We start from the raw sequence: 17061 nt of genomic DNA on the forward strand, positions 1-17061 counted from the left end.
AGTGTGCTGACAGGACCTTTCCAGAAAGTTTTTGTGATCGAGGAAATGGACACAGTGGCTGAAAATGAACAAGAAAGGGGACTGAAGGAGATTTGGAGGTTATGAACGTCTAGGTTTTCTTCTCAGAATCTGTGAGGACACAGTAGCTGTCAGAGAGAGATTCTGACTCGTTGGTCAATGAGCGTCCTCGCCGTGGTTCCGCCAGGTCTTACAGGACCTGGTGAGAGTGGAGGCACAGGAGGGATGTAGGAAATGCCCAGCTGTCTTAGAGTTCTAGCCCCTTTTACAACTAGAATGGCATGCGTTAGGGACCTAGGAAAATCCCAGATGTGGGTCAGTCACAGCTGCAACCAACATTTCATAGTGTCCAGTGCCCAGACCTGACACCACTGGTATTTCCAAAATTCTTGTTCAAACACACCAGTCACCTTAGGGGAAAGCCCCTTCAACAAACCTGATTTTTGTTCACGAGGGTCTGACCTAGAATCCCGCACCTGGGCCATTTCTGGACACTTCCCTGTGCCTCCCGCAGGTCCTTGGACAAGGGCAGCAGAAGCTCCGGTGGGTGACGCCCATTGCAGACCTCACACCAGTTGCTTTTGCGTTCCCTGGGGAATTTTCTGTTACCACCTCATTGAATCAGAGAAGGAGAAATAAAGCATTTGGTGGCAGCTAAGGGTACACTGAAATGTGCAGGCAGGATCCGACACGACATCTAATAAGCCTATTATTAGAGGCTCTTGGCAGAGCGAGGAAAATTGAATGTTAATGAAAAGCAGGTTCTGAGAATAGTTTAAAACTTAGCACCGGCCCCATGACACATTCCCTTTCCAGTCACAGAGGATGTTGTAAGCGCATCACTGAAGCAGGACTCAGGGATTTGTGTGAGAAAGAATGGGGCAGCGACTGTAAAATTAACAGCTGTTTAAATAATTCAGTGGAGGAGTTAAGGCTGAAGGAAATTATAGGCTCATTGTTTAGGTTTTTCATTATCCAAACAGCCGTCTCATCACGTGGCCTTACTTTGTTGGGCAATGGAGAGAGATCTGATGGTGTCGGCTTATCGAAACTTCCTAGATTAAGAATTGCATTGCTCAATCTTCCATCCAGAAAGCACTCAAATAGAAATAGAGGTTGCGAACCATGTTGGAAAGCATCAGACTCCTTGGACTTGGCATAACCAAGCCACCCCTGGGCTTTCACATTCCTTAGCGGTATGAAGGGAGTATTAATAAGGGGTAAGTGTGCTCACTTGAAATAACTTCTTATGTTTATCCGGTGGACTTACCCAGACCAGTTCCTGCCCTTTCTGCTCATTGTCAGGGACTCAAACTGCAGGCTACTAGGACCTCCCACTTCCTGCCTGTGTCCATCTCTCAGCTCCCGGAGCCCATTTTTCTCTTGCTGGGAGCTGGGACAGTCATTGAAACTTTATCATATTCATGGTGGTAATAGGGGCCAGCATTACTGATATGATATTCATCTGAATCAGTGCCTGTGCTAAAAACCAACACCTGGACACAAGGGGTTACATCTAGTGGGAGCTTCAGGCTCTGGTTTAAAATACAGATTTCCAAACTGTGTGCATTTCATTTATTTGCTAAGCTCTGGATACAATGCATAATTAATTTAGGAGACCCCTCATTCCCTCTAGGTTCCTGTTCAAGGGCCTTTCCTTGAACAGAAACCTTTCCTGGCCATCTGATGCAAAATAGCTCTGCCTTTTCCCCACGTCACCTTCCTCTTAGCATATATCTCCACTTGAAGTATGTTTATCTATTTATTTGTCCTCCCACTAAAATGTACACCCCAGGAGAGCAAGGGCTTTGTCTGTTTTGTTTATAGTGTTGTCTTTAGCACCTCGAATAGCATGGGGCTTGTAATATGTGCCCAATAGAAGTCTTGTGGAACAAATGCAAGAATGGTAAGAGGTTTGCTGAAATGATACGTTGCCAGTCTTCTGCGGAAGGACCTCATTCCCAGGAAAAAGCAAGGTGTCCATGATAGCTGCTTTTCAACTCTTAATTTCTTTGAGCAGACATTTATCAGGCACTTGGTACCAGGTGTTAGAGATCACAGTTCTTCTCTCCCAGGGATCACAGACCATTGGAGTATGTAGAATTTAAATTAAATCCATCCTTTCAGGTCCCACTCTGGCATCAGCCCCTCCTGGGAACCTTTCTTGAACACTCTTCTTCTTCCCTAAAGCTAGCTGGGTTAGGCACTATTCTTACTATTTCCCATATCATTCTGTGCAGAGTTTTATCATGGCCCGTAGGTAAAGCCGACAAGTACAGTACAATGTGCTTTCTGTTTCCTCCTAAGAGCTCCCTAAGAGGCAGGATTACACCTTACTCATTACTGAGTACAGTGTCTGATACAGATTACTCAATAAGTACCAGTTACCCTGCTATTGCTGGTGTTGCCATGTACGTCCAGTAACCAGCCTTTATACAGCTGTGTATGTGTGCAATCTGATTTTTAAAAATTGTATCTGTTCTTCTGAAGATGCATAAGGCTTAGAAGTAGCTCTCTATTATGTTACGTAATATTATATAACATGATATTCTATAATATTCCCCACTGCGGGCTCTCCTGGTGTTCTGGGGATTCAGTGATCACTTAGATGGGTAGAAAATCCTTACACAGAGTTTTTAGAGGACTCCCTGTGTCCCCAGATGCAAGCTGAGGCCCTGATGTACTTTAAAAAATGATTCTCTATTTTTGTTGTGCAGATGTCAGGAACTCCAATGAGCCTGGAGCATTTGTTTAATTCCAAGAGGGCAAGTCACAGGAATTCTCTCAATAAATACTTGTGGGTGTAGGACATTTTGATGCTGCCACTTTGATGTGGCTGTTTTGATTCAGGGCTTCGGGGACATTTTGTTGTAGCCTAAAATACAAACCATTAAACGTGCAACAATTTTGTGCAACTAGAAACTGTGTACAACAGGCATCCAACCACATTGCTGGATTGGGTGTATACGTTGACCTAATAGTTGTGTGTTTTCACTTTGACATGGGTGCTTTGATGCCTGACTCTTTCGTTACATCATATGGAGCTTGCCAGAATGTGTGCTTTAAACACTTGTTAATCTCACTTAAATATCAACCATGTGTCTGCTTCTAACTTCAGTGGCAGGAAGATTCAAAGGAAACAGAAGGCAGGAGGTGAGAATCTCAAGGAGACTAGAAAGTTTTGCCAAGGGCTGGCTAATGGAATACATTCAGCATTTCAGAACACATAGGACCTCCGTTCTTTGTTGGCCATTTTCTGGTTTAGAGCTTCAGATTACTGGCTAGAGAAATGTTAAAAAATATATAAAAAGATCCCAATGCAAACCTAGAAAAAAGGCCTATCCACGTTGAAAAGATTGTTTTGATCATTTTCCCCTGCTGTGTTGTAATAAGAACTTTTCTGTCTGTTTTGCTTGGTGGTGGGAGGAAGTGGCATTTCTCGCCCACTGATCAGGAAGGTCCTCATCTGCTTGCTGTGAGCAATCATGCCCTATTTTCTTTTTTAGACAGTTTACGTGATCTTTGGCACACACATATGTCAGATAGTCAGAGGTGGCCCCCAAACTAACAAGTGAGTAGAAAATTAGGCCATTAAGGGAGACCCAGAAGCTTCTATTTCGACGAATAATTTCATCTGTGCATTCTACCAGACTATGCAATATTATTTCCCAGGTTAAAGCATTTTGGTACCAAGTATATTAAACAGCCTGTTATGAAAAAGGAAGTGTGTGATTGTACTTGGAGCCCTGGCTCTAATTCCGAGACTGGAGCTAAGCGTGGTGTCTTGTTGACACGGTGGTGCCCCTGGGTGGATCCGCTGAGATACATGTCACCCTTGTCATGAACTTGATGAGCTTTGCGTGTCTCTTCTTCATAATCTCTGGAGAAAGGAACCAGCTGTGTCAGGTGCCATGCCAGCCCACTACCATATGTAATCGTGTTTAATTTCCACAAGATAGGCTCCATGCCCTTCTTTCTACACACCACACAGCTAGCAAATGATGGAGTGAGGATCTGAAATCCGGGTTCCCTGATTCTAAAACCAAAGCTATTTCCATTATAACCAGTGATTCCATACCACTGGTCTGCAGATGGGTGTTGGTTCTCAAGGTCACTTTCTCCAGTCTGTGCTGAGACTATCTGGGTAAGGCTAATACCCCCTTAGAAGGCACTTTTTATTCAGAGACTGTGGCCTGTCTTTCTAGATGTTAAAGACTTTTTTTTTTCTTTCACCACATGATGGTGACTGTAAATGGCAGCTAACAGAAATGTCCTGAGTTGTCAAAGTAAAAATCTGGCATCCCTATGTCAATCCACAAGATGAAATTTGAAATCTCATTGGCCTGGAAATGACAACGCTGGGAAAAGAGGCGGGATGCTCGTTTTCCTGGCAAGGGCTCCGCTGCCGACTCTCCGCCCAGCTTGGGATTGCATGGGGTTTATCTGCCGCCAGGTATGAAGGTGACCATATGCCTCTTAAGTCCATACTTCCCTGATGCTGAGTGGCATCGACTCTTGGGCAGCATAGCAGAGTCTTGATAATGCGAATGATCTTTTAAAAACCACAAAGGATTACCATTTTTTTAAAAACTGGAGAAACCACCTTTTCCAAAAGAGAGACAAAACTTGGGCCAGCGTTTATGATTTTCCTGTGTCCTGATGGGGAAGACTTGAGCTCAGAGGCCTTTTAATTTAGCATGACATAGGTTGTGACTCTATTAGCCTTATTCAACAGCCCCCCTTTTGCTGTTGTTACAGAATGAAAGAGCTCAGGTTTGGGAGCCAGACATATCTGGGATTGATCTCCATTTCTTTGAGCCTTCTGACCCTGGCTAGTTACTTTCTGTCAAATGGGGCAGGGATAGTTTCCTCAGAATCATGGGGCAGGCAACTCTTGGAAAAACCCTACCACTGTCTGTGGCCTTCCTTTTCTTTATTGTGATGATGCAAGATAATAGGGACAAAAGCACCCAGCATGTGGATATTCGGTGTGTTCTAGTGTCCTGCTTATAAGTGAACCGGAATTCACGATACCCTGAGTTGCTTTTTTTGTTTTTATTTTCTTGCCAAGGTTCCAGATTCCCAGCTTGCCTGGGGGAGGCCTGTTTCTCCTCCTACTACTGGAGCCCCTCAAACAGGATAGCGAAGGTGCCCAGCGGTCTCTAACCATGGCTTTCACTTCTGTTTTAGTGCCAACAACATGCCCAAGCAGGTCGAAGTGCGAATGCACGACAGCCACCTCAGCTCGGAAGAGCCAAAGCACCGGAATCTGGGGCTGCGGGTGTGTGACAAGCTGGGGAAGAACCTCCTGCTCACTCTGACGGTGTTTGGTAGGTGACAAGTGCCACCCCACCTGGCCCTCTTCTCTGGGTCTCTCCTGGGTCTGTGGGGAAGCCTGGCTGGCAGCCAACCCTCCCCACATACTCTGCCTAAGGTCAAGTTTACCCAGGCATGGCTGCCTCAATGACATAAACTTCCCCATCACGTGCACTGGCCATGTGTTTTACTCCTTAGGATTCTAGTGGTTCTCAAATTTCAGGATTGCCCGTGAGCGTCAGCATGCGATTCCCAGGGCTGCCTACTGTGGAGCCTTTGCTTTGAGCCTCCTGGAGTGAGGTTCTGGAATCTGCAGCTTAACAAACCTTGGAGATTCCAAAGCAGGTGGCCACTGTACCACCATTAGAGAAATACCTGCATCAAGATAAGGGCAATAGTTGCAAAAACCCCCACTAAGACGGCTCCCAGGGTCTAACCTTCTCTGAACATTGCATTAACTTAGATTAATGTACCCCATTTACTCACTTAGGCTCGGCACACAAGCAGTGAACAGCTAATGAGGACAGTGTGGGAGAGGCTTGTCCCGGGGTCTTAATCAGCTACTAGTCTATTTTGAAAGTCTTATTCCCCGGCTTCAGGCCTCACCCAGGCCATGGTTGTCCTTTGACTGTTGATATAATCTTGGCCTTAGGTTTTCAACCAGAGTTTATTGAAAATGTGGCAAATTGCAGTTTCTTGTAATGATAACCACACCATTTCCTTTCTTGATCCTTCCCTTGTTCTTCAGCACTCACTTAGGCTAGGCACACAAGCAATGAACAGCTCATCCCCCACCCACCCACCCACCCCTCCACGCATACCCGTACCCTTCATTCCACAACTTCTGCTTTGAGTCAGTCATCTGGATGTCAGTGAACTAGGGTCAGCCCTGGGAGCTTGCCACAGCGCATTTCACTTAATAAAAGGAAACCACAGGCATGGTAAGGTTTTTCCAAGGGTTACATTACACTTAAGCGCATTTCATTCATCATAGGTCTTGAAGAAGTATATTTTTCACCTATAGAAGAACAGATCAGGCTTTTGGCCATATTACTCCCTTTGCACCCCTGGAGTTAACCCACCAACCTGGGAATTCCCTCCCTTCCTTCCAGCCCATGGTGCTATGTACTGATTTGTGGTTTCCACAAAGATTGTTTATATTGGATGCCTGTTTGGAGAGATCTGAAATTTTTATTGTGGAATCCCTGAGTATGCAAAATGAAAGGCTCCTGCCAGTATCTCTCCCCAAATTGTTTCCTCCCAAATTATATACTTTTAGAGACCCTCCTTGGTCTTCCATAAGATCAGCAAGTTGAAAGACTATGGTAGAGGATATAGAAGTCAGGGACCAAACTTCTCAAGGATAAGCCATGGGGAAATTATTGGAAGCCAAAGAAAATAGAGGCAAAAAGGACACTCATACCAGCTTGGTCAATCAAATGTTCCAGTTAAAAAAAGGGAAGAAATATATTACACACCATGCCATGTGGCCAGGCCTAGACTGGGAGAAGCACTGTGGATTATCTCTACTGACAATCTCTGACTCTACACGTGGACAATATCCTCAAAAATGGTGGAGTCCAGTCTCCATGTCAGACTTCCCATAAAGCCTTGAGAAGGCTCTCTTTGACCCTTCCGGTTCTGCCTTTTAGAATAGTTGAAAGTACAGAATATTGTCTTACTGGTCACCACCATCATCTTTTGTTACATGTTATTCATTATCTGATAATAAAGAAATATGAGACAGGTCCATGTCACTGAAACAAGTCCCTACAGCTATTCATTTGACTAGGGCAAAAAATAAATCCAGATTTTTCCCCCCCTTCCTTATAGGTGTCATCCTAGGATCAGTATGTGGAGGGCTTCTTCGCTTGGCATCTCCTATTCCTCCTGATGTGGTTATGTTAATAGCCTTCCCAGGGGATATACTCATGAGGATGCTAAAAATGCTCATTCTCCCGCTAATCATCTCCAGTTTAATCACAGGTAAGACCACCTTTCTGGTGCCTGGCCAAAGTGGGTCGTACTCTAGCTCCGGTTTTGGGATTGACCATAGACTCTCAGTTTGGTTGAAGGAATGAATGTGATCATCTGTGTCATTTTACTTCAGAGCCCTGGTTTTCCTGTCTCTAAAATAAGGATAATCAACCCCACCCCCACCAAAAAAAATGTTTGCCACCTATTGGTCAGTCCATCTGTCTGTTTAGCAGCAAAACCCAAGAGGAAAGAGCCTTATGTTTAAAGCGAAGATATGTGTAGTGATTTTAATTTTTAATGTATGCTTTTCTCATTTTTCAATTTATACTTTTTTCAGAAAGGTAATAAATAGAAAAGAAAATTTTTTCTTTACTATTTAATTGGGTGTAGAGGGAAGTATTAAAAATAAATGAAATACTAGCTAATAAAGCTCTTTGACTTTTTAGAAGAAAGTTATCCTTAATGTGTAGATCATGTTCATTTGTTTTTGGCTGAAAGAATTGCTTTGTATGGAAGATTTTTATTTCCCCTCCAGGGTCTCATACTTGTAGTTTCCTCCTTACCAAACAATATTGCTGGAACAGGGTATAAATTGTAGGTTAGAGACTAAGCTCTGAGTTAAGGGTGAGAAACTGAGCTTTGGTCTATATTTGGGTGCCAAGAAGATGGGTGACCTTGAGAAAGTTGTCCCTCTGGACAGTCCACCTTATGAAGGAAGTGAAGCTCTGGTAATTCCAAGAGATTCAGATGCTAAGCCAGGTTGTTCTACAACCTCAGAGCTGGTCGACCAGAGAACCCAGTGATTGGAAATGCTGGGACTCGGTGTCAGGAAAGTCTTATCATTCAGCCTCACTTTAAGGAAGCTGTGCTTTCACCTTAAATGCTTCATTCCAAATCAAATAATATGTGCTCCATGCCTGTTTAACAGATTGTACACTGGCCAACCTGCTAGGGAAACCTGCTTCCATTGGCTAGAATTAAACTTTAGGTTGTAAGGAGAAGTGGCTCATCTCTGGGTCAGCTAAATTCAGAAAAGTTAACACCAATGACTTCCTCCCCCATGCCAAAAAGGGGGTGCAATCTCTCTGTCTTGTAAAAGCAGGAACTGAAACCAGGAAGTAGAAAAACTGAAGAAACAACTGGGAAAAAACCCAAGGAAGGCTGGAGTTTTTGTGACTTGCTTGGAATTTCCTTTAACAATCATAGAACCTCCCACAGTATAGGTAAAGCACCCACCTTTCCTGGGTGCTTTATGCATGTGTTCTTTATTCCTTGCACGTGAAAAGTGAAAGGGCTGCGCTCAATCACTATTCCAGACTCCATTTCAATGACCAGTAATACATTCAAAAGTTTTGAGACTTGACATAGGGCGACCAGCTTCTTATTTTCAAAAATGAGGACATTAAAAGCAACAACAGCAGAGGAAACAAGTAAAAAGCTATCATGTACCAGTGCCATCAACTCATAAAAAAAAGGATATTTTGACCCCAAGTGGGAAGGACATAATCTCAGAACTAAAAATTGAATTTATTCAACTTTATTTTAACTCACTATCGCTGACTAACACAAGGTAGTTGCCGACCAGTTTATAAGCTCTGAACCAGAGGTCTCCAACTCTCCTCAGGTCTCTAGAATCTCAAAAACGTCCCTGTACAATAGAATGGCAAACTGTAGGATTGACCAAATATTCAGTAGGAAGAGGCTTAATTAAGCATTAATGCATTTGAATAATAGGAAGCCAAGTTATAGGTATGCAAAGATGAGTCATTAACAGAAATGTCACAGAGGTAATCCTTCTGGATTTCTTTTCAATCCAGGGTTGTCGGGCTTGGATGCTAAAGCCAGTGGGCGCTTAGGCACGAGAGCCATGGTGTATTACATGTCCACGACCATCATCGCCGCGGTCCTGGGGGTCATCCTGGTCTTGGCTATCCACCCAGGGAACCCCAAACTCAAGAAGCAGCTGGGGCCTGGGATGAAGAATGACGAAGTATCCAGCCTGGATGCCTTTCTGGACCTTATTCGAAATCTCTTCCCGGAAAACCTTGTCCAAGCCTGCTTTCAACAGGTAACGCAGAGTTCTGACATTCTCACCTCTCCAACCTCCTAAGTTATCCAGGTGATAACTTAGAGTCTGTTTCAATGAACCAGCTCTGGGGAGCAAGTTTCTTAATATTTAATTATCTCTGTCTAGGGGTGTAGGAGGTGATGTGGGGCAGGATTTGGGGATTTGAGTTATGTGGGTTTGCTTTTAACCTTTCCCTTTTTTTCAGTTCACTTAATACCTCTTTGCTCTGGGATCCTACTTCTCCTTTATTTTATTTTTTTCTTTTTTCTTTTCTCTTTCCTTCTTGTTTGTTCCTTTCTCTGCATCATCCAAGGGCACATTTTCATTACCTTTGCTCACAACCCTCTAGAGTGCCCAGTGGTTCTTGATCTTGGCAGTAAAGCAAAACCACATGTGATGTGTTTACAAAATACACATGCTCTACAGAATCAAAATCTCCAGGGTAGGCCTGGGGATTGGGTATTAATTAAATTGTGGCAATAATAACATGAGAATTGCAAAAAGTTTAAATAGTGAAATAAAAAGTCAAGTTCCCACTTCCTTCCCCTTGAGCTACTCAGGTTGAAAATTTTGTTTCCTCCCATATACATATCGTCCTTCTGTGCATAATCTTAAAATAAATTCAACCCAGTGGTGCTGCATTATACATATTGTGTTATACCTTGCTTTTTCTTTTAAATCTCTCTCTCTTTCTCTCTCTCTCTCTCTCTCTCTCTCTCTCTCTCTCTCTCTCTCTCTCTCTCTCTCTCTCTCTCCATGATTGCATAGTATTTCTAAAGGGTAAATTCCTAGAAGCTAAAACGTCCTGCCAAAGAGTTTTATATTTGAATTTTCTGGATGTTCCAAAATAGACCTACAAAAGTTTGTAGCAATGTGTACTCCTACCAACTGCGTACAGGCATATCTATTTTTAAAAACTTGTGATTCTTTAAAATAGATGATTGTACTGAGTGGAACCACTGAGATAGCTGCCTGGGGCCCACTCACCAGCCTGTTGTCTGACCCCAAGGCTAGTTTAACTCCCAAATGGGAACTAAACTAGAACCAAGAAACTTCCTTCAGCTCTTGCAGGGAATCAAAGAAGAATGAACTTAGGAAACAGGTCACTTAGAGAAAAAGTGCATTCCCAGCCCCCAAAATGCAGTTGCCAACCACTGCTGAGCCCATTACTTTGGGTTGAGATATGTTCTTCAATCTCCAATGACACTTTTGTAGCCCTTGTAGCAAGGAGCTATATTAGTGGAAGCCATTCCAGGCAGGGGAAGGTGGATGAGGAGTGAATAGAAACAGGACAGGAAAGGAGGTGCGTACGGGCACTCTCTCTGCATAATACGCTTGCCTCACAGCTAGCCTGCTTAGAAGATGAATTTGCTTGCTTTGGGGTGGTAGACACAATTGGGTGCCCAGTCTATTCTTAACATTTTGGAAAGAGCGCTTTGGCACCATAGCTGCTGGCAGCTGAGTGGATAGAAGACTGGGTGGGGGCAGCATGCGAGGGATGGGGGAGGGACAGACTTGGGCCTTCTTCCCGTGCCAGGTCATGGCCATGGTCCACGCAGAGGTCAGTCTCTAAGGTAGGACTGAGCAGCAGGCAGGCACTCGGAGACGTTCTGGTCTTGGGGTGAGTTCTATGGCATCAGTCATGCTCACACTTGGTGACATCTCTGCTCGATGGGCGTTCTCTGCGTACAACTGCCCATGACAAGAGGCCCTGTACGGCACTAGAGTAAGGACTATGCCGTTCCCTGCCCCCACCCCTCTACTGGCAAAATTCTTATGAGGAATGAGCCCTTAGGCTCCCCAGCTATGCCTAGAGTCGTGGTCCCTTTGGGTTAGGACAGTCAGAGGGAAAATCACGTAGAATCTTTGACCTCAGGGTGAGGGATGGTAAAGATTCCTTAAGCCGGACTTCAGGCAGCTGGGAGGAAAGGAATCTTAAACTAGCTGCTATCCCATGCGCTTAGGAGGGCCTTAAAGAGAGTTAGAAGAAAGAGAGCTATTGTAGGGTGATAGCACATTACTGGAGAGAAAGGGTGCTGGAGATATGCCTTTCTGTCCCTGGAGTACAGCTGAATGTGATTTCAAGTCGCATCTCTGGGTGGAGGGGGTTTCATGACTAGTTAGACCAGAGACGTAAAGAAGAAAGTGCGTTGTCCCCAGAGCCGATGCTTCCTTACCTGAGGTGCCAGGGCTTGTGTCTCTGAGAGCAGGAGGCCTCCTACTTGGTGCTTAGGGCTGACTCTGAACCAAGGTGACGTTTCCAAGAGACTAATGGCTGTAAGGTGTGGCCTGACCACATTCAATCATGCCCAGTGACAGGGACCACACAGGGTCTTTTCTTCCTGGGAACTCAGTGATCTGTGTTTGTTCAGCAGAGACTGTGAGCACCTCCTAGGTGCCAAGCTCTCCACTGTGTACAGGACGCCAAGGGAATGAGAGAGTCAGGGTCCCTGCCCTGTGGGTGGGGGGATACTCACATTGGGTGAGAGGGGCATAGACCAGAAAAAACTCCAGGTAAACACACAAAATACTTTAAAATTACATAAATGTGTTCTGAGGGCTAGAGGCGGGATGATGGGCTAGGCAGGAACTGGGAGAGCCATCTGAGCTGAGACATTGAAGGGTCAGAATGAGCTAAGCTGAGAAGAACTGGGAGAAGGGCCTGCCTGGCAGAGGCGCAGGTCTGCAGAGGCTGGAAAGTAGTCAGTGCGTTCAGAGAAGAGAAGGGAGGCCAGTGTGTGGAGTGGAGTGAGTGGAGAAAGTAAAACCCAGCTCAGTCAGGGCCTGGGAGCTGGGCTCAGACTTGGGTTCTTATTTTAAGAGAGTTTTAGGCAGGGAGATGACTGTTTTCCTAATAAACTGGTAGCTATGGGTATAGAAAGAGCTCTAGGTAACCATGCTTACGTGGTGATTGTAGCTAGACAAGAAGAGAAGTGGGAAGGTCACTGAACAGGCTTTTAGATGTTTTCAGGTGAGACCAGGGTGGCTTGGACTCAGGTAGACTGGAGTTGGCACCCAAATAGGGTTGTCCAACCCAAACAGGCGCTGAATCAAGAGCTCGGGCAGAGAACCAGGCTTGTGTTTCAGGATCCCCATCTCCCCCACCTTCAACTTAAGCCACTGGCCTGTGCTATTTGGAAGATGGATTTTGGAGTCAGATATCACTCTTTGTTCCTGAGAGTATGCCTCTGTTGTTCATGGAAGCTTCCCTTCTGATCACTCCTGCCTTCTATCTTTATGCCTATATTGCCCAGACCAAGGGGCCCACCGAACCTGTTATCTCCTCACATACTCAGCCTGGGCTTCCACTCTCCCTGCACAAGTGCACGTGGCCAGGCTAGAACATGGAGCACCCTGCCTCACCTTGAACACTATTCTCCCTTCTCTCCCATTGCGGATAAGTGGTCAGTGAAGCATTGCTTATTCTAGGGCCCAGCTGCAGTAGGATTGGGTCCCTATAGTCTATCATGCAGGGCATGTGGGGGAAAGCATTCAATGATTAGGCCATCTACGTTGAAGTCCCAACTCTGCCAATAAATCTATGTCTGACAAGTCACTTGACTTCTCCCTGCTTCCTCTTCTGTAGCTATTCAGAGTTCAGCCATTTGTTGCCTCCTACATGCCGGCACTGACATTCTAGGATTCCACAAGTGTTCTATTTTAATGCCCCTGGAGGTAGTGTTTCTCTGGGCTCGGATGTGAGTTTTCACAGCACTCTGCATACAGGGTGCCTGGCACCTTTAAAAATAGGACTGCTGCCACAGCTGTCGAGGAATAGCATGAGAGGTTCTTGGGAGGCCATTTGCACAGAGCTGCTCGGGGAACATCGAGTAAGGCTTGGCTTCACTGCCCAGAAGAAGCAGGTGTCTTCCCACCTTACATTTGGATCTGAAATACAAGCTAATGCCCCTGTCTGGTGGCTGCTGGCAGCTGGCACAACTGGCACCTACGTGGAGATTCCCAGCAGAGCCTGGCACTGGTAGGACCCAAATTAGTTGGTCTGTGAAGACTGTCTGATAGGAACCAGGCAGTGAGGAGCAAAACAGGTGAATCATGAAGTGCTGATCTAACCCCCCCCAGCCAAGACCCTGGTCTTCCTATTCCTGACCAGATCCAGGTCCCATCACAACGGGATAGGCGGGCCATCCAGCTGGGTCTTACAGTTATGAAGAACACCCGTCTGATATTACCTCTGAGGCACAGAACTACAATCGTGGGAATAAAAGAAGCAGACGCCCATTCCTCGGTTTGAATCTTGTGTCCGATTACTAGATCATGCTGCTTAGAGTATGTCACAAATGAATGTTATAAATCCCGTAACCATCATGGGAATGAGGACAGTTGTATTCCACTGTATTTGTGCCATAAGACATCGCTTTGTTAAACACAGGCATATACAAAATTTCCTAATTTTCATAATCTTGTTTTAGCATTTCTTAGTTATTTTTAATATAACGGGAAGCTTAAAAATATGTAAGCGGCCAGGCTTTTGGTGACCTTTTAGACCAAACCTCATCTTTATGTGTTTGTTTGTTTGTTTCCCTACATTCCATTAGATTCAAACAGTGACAAAGAAAGTCCTAGAGGCACCTCAGTCAGAAGAGGAGGACAATGTCACCAATTCCGTCATCTCCCTGTTGACAGAGGCTGCCACGGAGGCACCTGAGGAAATGAAGATGGTTATCAAGAAGGGCCTGGAGTTCAAGGATGGCATGAATGTCTTAGGTAGGCAACCCGGTACTCATCTCCCTGGGAGAGGTGCCTTTCCTTTGTGACAGCCTTTCCTACATCTCAGTACCTCCGCGTCCCTCATCGGTCTCTCGGGAAACCAGTCACTCTGCTGTCCTCTCTCTAGATGGGGCAGGAGGCTGTCTGGGGAGTGGCCTGAAGGTCACTGGGACTGATAGCTGAGAGATTAAGGAAGAGTGAGATGGGCAGAAGCAATACCATGAGGGGACATGATGGACATGATAACCAGAGGTCAGATGGGGAAAAGAGGCGGGACTACCTATCCTTGGGCACATTCCCATTCTGTGTGGATTGGCGAGTCACTTTTCTGACTCTTCGTTTCATGAAGTTACATGTTCCATTCTTATATTTCTCAAGCTTTTATTAATTTTGAGCTGCCCTTGTGTACTAGTACTGTGCGAGGTTTTTGGGGTATCCCACTCCAGCTCTCACAGTCTGTAAACAAATGCAGTGCTATCAGAGTGTAAAGTGTTGATGTTGGTGCCAAAAGGAGCTTATCCAAGAGAGATTACCTTGTTTAATTTTCTGGAATTCCAATGAGTCCTTTCTCCTATCCTGGAGCCTTCTTAGCATGCCATCCCAGAGGTTCTTTGGCTCTCTAGATGGGTAGACCAGGTTTGGGTCCCTTATGGACCACTCACTGGTTATTTGATCAGAGGCAAGTTGCCCTACTTCTCGAGCTTCATCTATAAAGTGGGGATGGGATTGGCATTTTTCTTGTAGGTCATTATGAGGATTACATGAGATCATGCATGTGGAACACAATGGTACATGCCATGGGCTTAATTCATGTGAGCTACTGTCATTATTAAAAGTGGGTGGAGAGCTGAGGAGCTCAATAAGAAAATACCTTCCACTGAGGATACAGACTCCCCATCACGTGGGTAACTGCAGTTTGCTGTTTACTCTCCACCCACCCCCTTGTCCACTCCCCATCATAACCCCCATCAAGTATTGGACTGGTGTCCCCAAGACAAGAAAGAGGGACATTTGGCCATAAGCTGGGAAAAATGGGGAGTCTGGGTAGAGGAAGTATGTGATCCATGTAAACAAGATTTCCAAGGATTTGAGTGAGAGTTGTTTCAAAATGGATTAGCTCAGTGGTCCTCCTACTTTGCCATCTACGAGATTGAATACGTTTCATGTCCTTAGTAGGATTATCAGATAAAATACAGAATGCCCAGTTCTGTGAATTTCAGATAAACAACAAGTAATTTTTTAGTGTATGTCCCAAATATTGCATGCGACATACTTATAAAAAAAAATCATTGTTTATCTGCAAATTTTAACTGGGTATTTTGTTTGTTTGTTTTAAGTTTGAAAACCTTACTTCTTACTCATCCAGAACGATCAAAAGAGGTAGAGAAGCAGGATTGCTCAGCTACTGAAAAGCAGAAGCTTCAGTGAAGGACTTTTTTGGCCTGGAAGGAAGTAGGTTAGGGTAAGTGAGAGTGAGGGAGGAGATGAGCCACTAGGTTGCCAGGCAATGGAATATCAATAAACACTGTCTACAATCAGTGTGAAGTAAGAGGAGGAAGGAGAGAGCGGAGAATGGGAGATTTCCTCTGACAGGAAGAGTTTGCAAATATCCTCAGTAGCTGCTCTTGAGTAGCTCTTGTCTCTCACTGCCCAGATATCTGTGATCCTTCAGGATCTTCCCAACTCCCCTTGGTTTCCCAAACCCTGTGGTACAAGTGCCTCCACAGGTATCTCTATACTCTGGAAGAGGTTGAAGCCATGAGTAATGAGGCCAAAGCTTTGGGGTGAATCATTCAGAAGACTTTCAAGGTCGTTTCCCAATTCTTGGTGAATTCTGGGAAGTTATGCGACCTTTGTGTTGGGGAGTTTCAACACAACTCACTCCTCTCTCAACCCCAGTGGCCAAGTCTAAGAGAGCTTTGTTCAAATGAAACACCACTGTTCCAGTGAGTTCAATGAGGCAATATTTACAGAGGGAAATGACAAGCTGGACCTGGGTTTCCAAATTCAGTTTTAGGCTCTGGAAAGCCAAGGGAAGTCAGACTGTTGAGAAACTTCCCATTTACAAATCACAGCTGAAAAAAGGTTCTTTCCATGGTCTTCCAAAGGCAAAGATGGTAGCTTTCTTTGTGTTTTTTTTTTTTGTTTTTGTTTTTGGCTTTGGAAAGTCCCGAGGGTCAAGCGTTGCAATAAGTAAAGATAAAACTCTGGTTCTGGCTTCCCACCTCATTTATTTCTCTCAAGCTTTATTTCTCTCCCAGAAAAGCTCCAGAACATTTCTGGGCTCCACTCTCATCCCAACTGTTTAAATCAACTCCTCTGAGAGATTGCTTCTGTAAACATTTCTCTTTCTCTTGTACTCATTGATATGGCCAATTTCTGCTGACCCTGCAAGGGGCGCTTTTTTTATTCCATTATCAGATTATAATGCTAGGATTTACCTAATACAGCTCAAGACTCCAGGCATAACTGGACACAATAGGAAACTGGACATCCAAGAGAGTGACTGGAAATGAGGCCTGCCAAACTGGGACGGGGGCAGGGGGAAGAGGAGGAGGGAGAGTAAGGGAAGAGAGATTGGCTTATACTGCAATTCAGAGAGGAAAACTCAGATGGGCAGCAAAGTCCTGTAGCCAAGGGGACAGCAATATTGATTTATAGTCAAGCAAGTCCTCAGAATTGGAGACCCAAGGTAATGGGCCTGGAGGGTGGTGGGCACACAGTGACTGGTAATCAGAAATCCAGACAGCCCCTGCGCAGCCCTGGGGACATCTACTAACCAAGTAGTGCACCCAGTCTTCCGGTTGTGTCTGGGTGAGACTCCAAGCCTGGCAGGGGTTTGGTGAGGAGAGAAAAGCCAGGCCTGGGAGGAAGTAAAGGATAGGGTACATTTCCAGGACTAAAAACTCAGGTGCAGGGAATGAGGCCAGAGCCAACACAGAAATATTACAAGA

General features: G+C 45.0%; 1 protein-coding gene across 1 annotated transcript in view; it reads left to right on the forward strand.

Moving 5' to 3' along the window:
• SLC1A2 (solute carrier family 1 member 2) overlaps positions 1-17061 on the forward strand; it is a 131302-nt gene that overhangs the window by 77289 nt on the left and 36952 nt on the right. Inside the window, exons 2-5 of the mRNA XM_081063279.1 lie at positions 5209-5348; positions 7168-7320; positions 9129-9379; positions 13936-14104. Coding sequence (XP_080919405.1) covers positions 5209-5348; positions 7168-7320; positions 9129-9379; positions 13936-14104 — 713 coding nt within the window. The remainder of the gene's footprint in view (positions 1-5208; positions 5349-7167; positions 7321-9128; positions 9380-13935; positions 14105-17061) is intronic.

This window comes from Rhinolophus hipposideros (genome assembly GCF_964194185.1).
Source record: "Rhinolophus hipposideros genome assembly, chromosome: 10".
Taxonomy (NCBI): Eukaryota; Metazoa; Chordata; class Mammalia; order Chiroptera; family Rhinolophidae; genus Rhinolophus; species Rhinolophus hipposideros.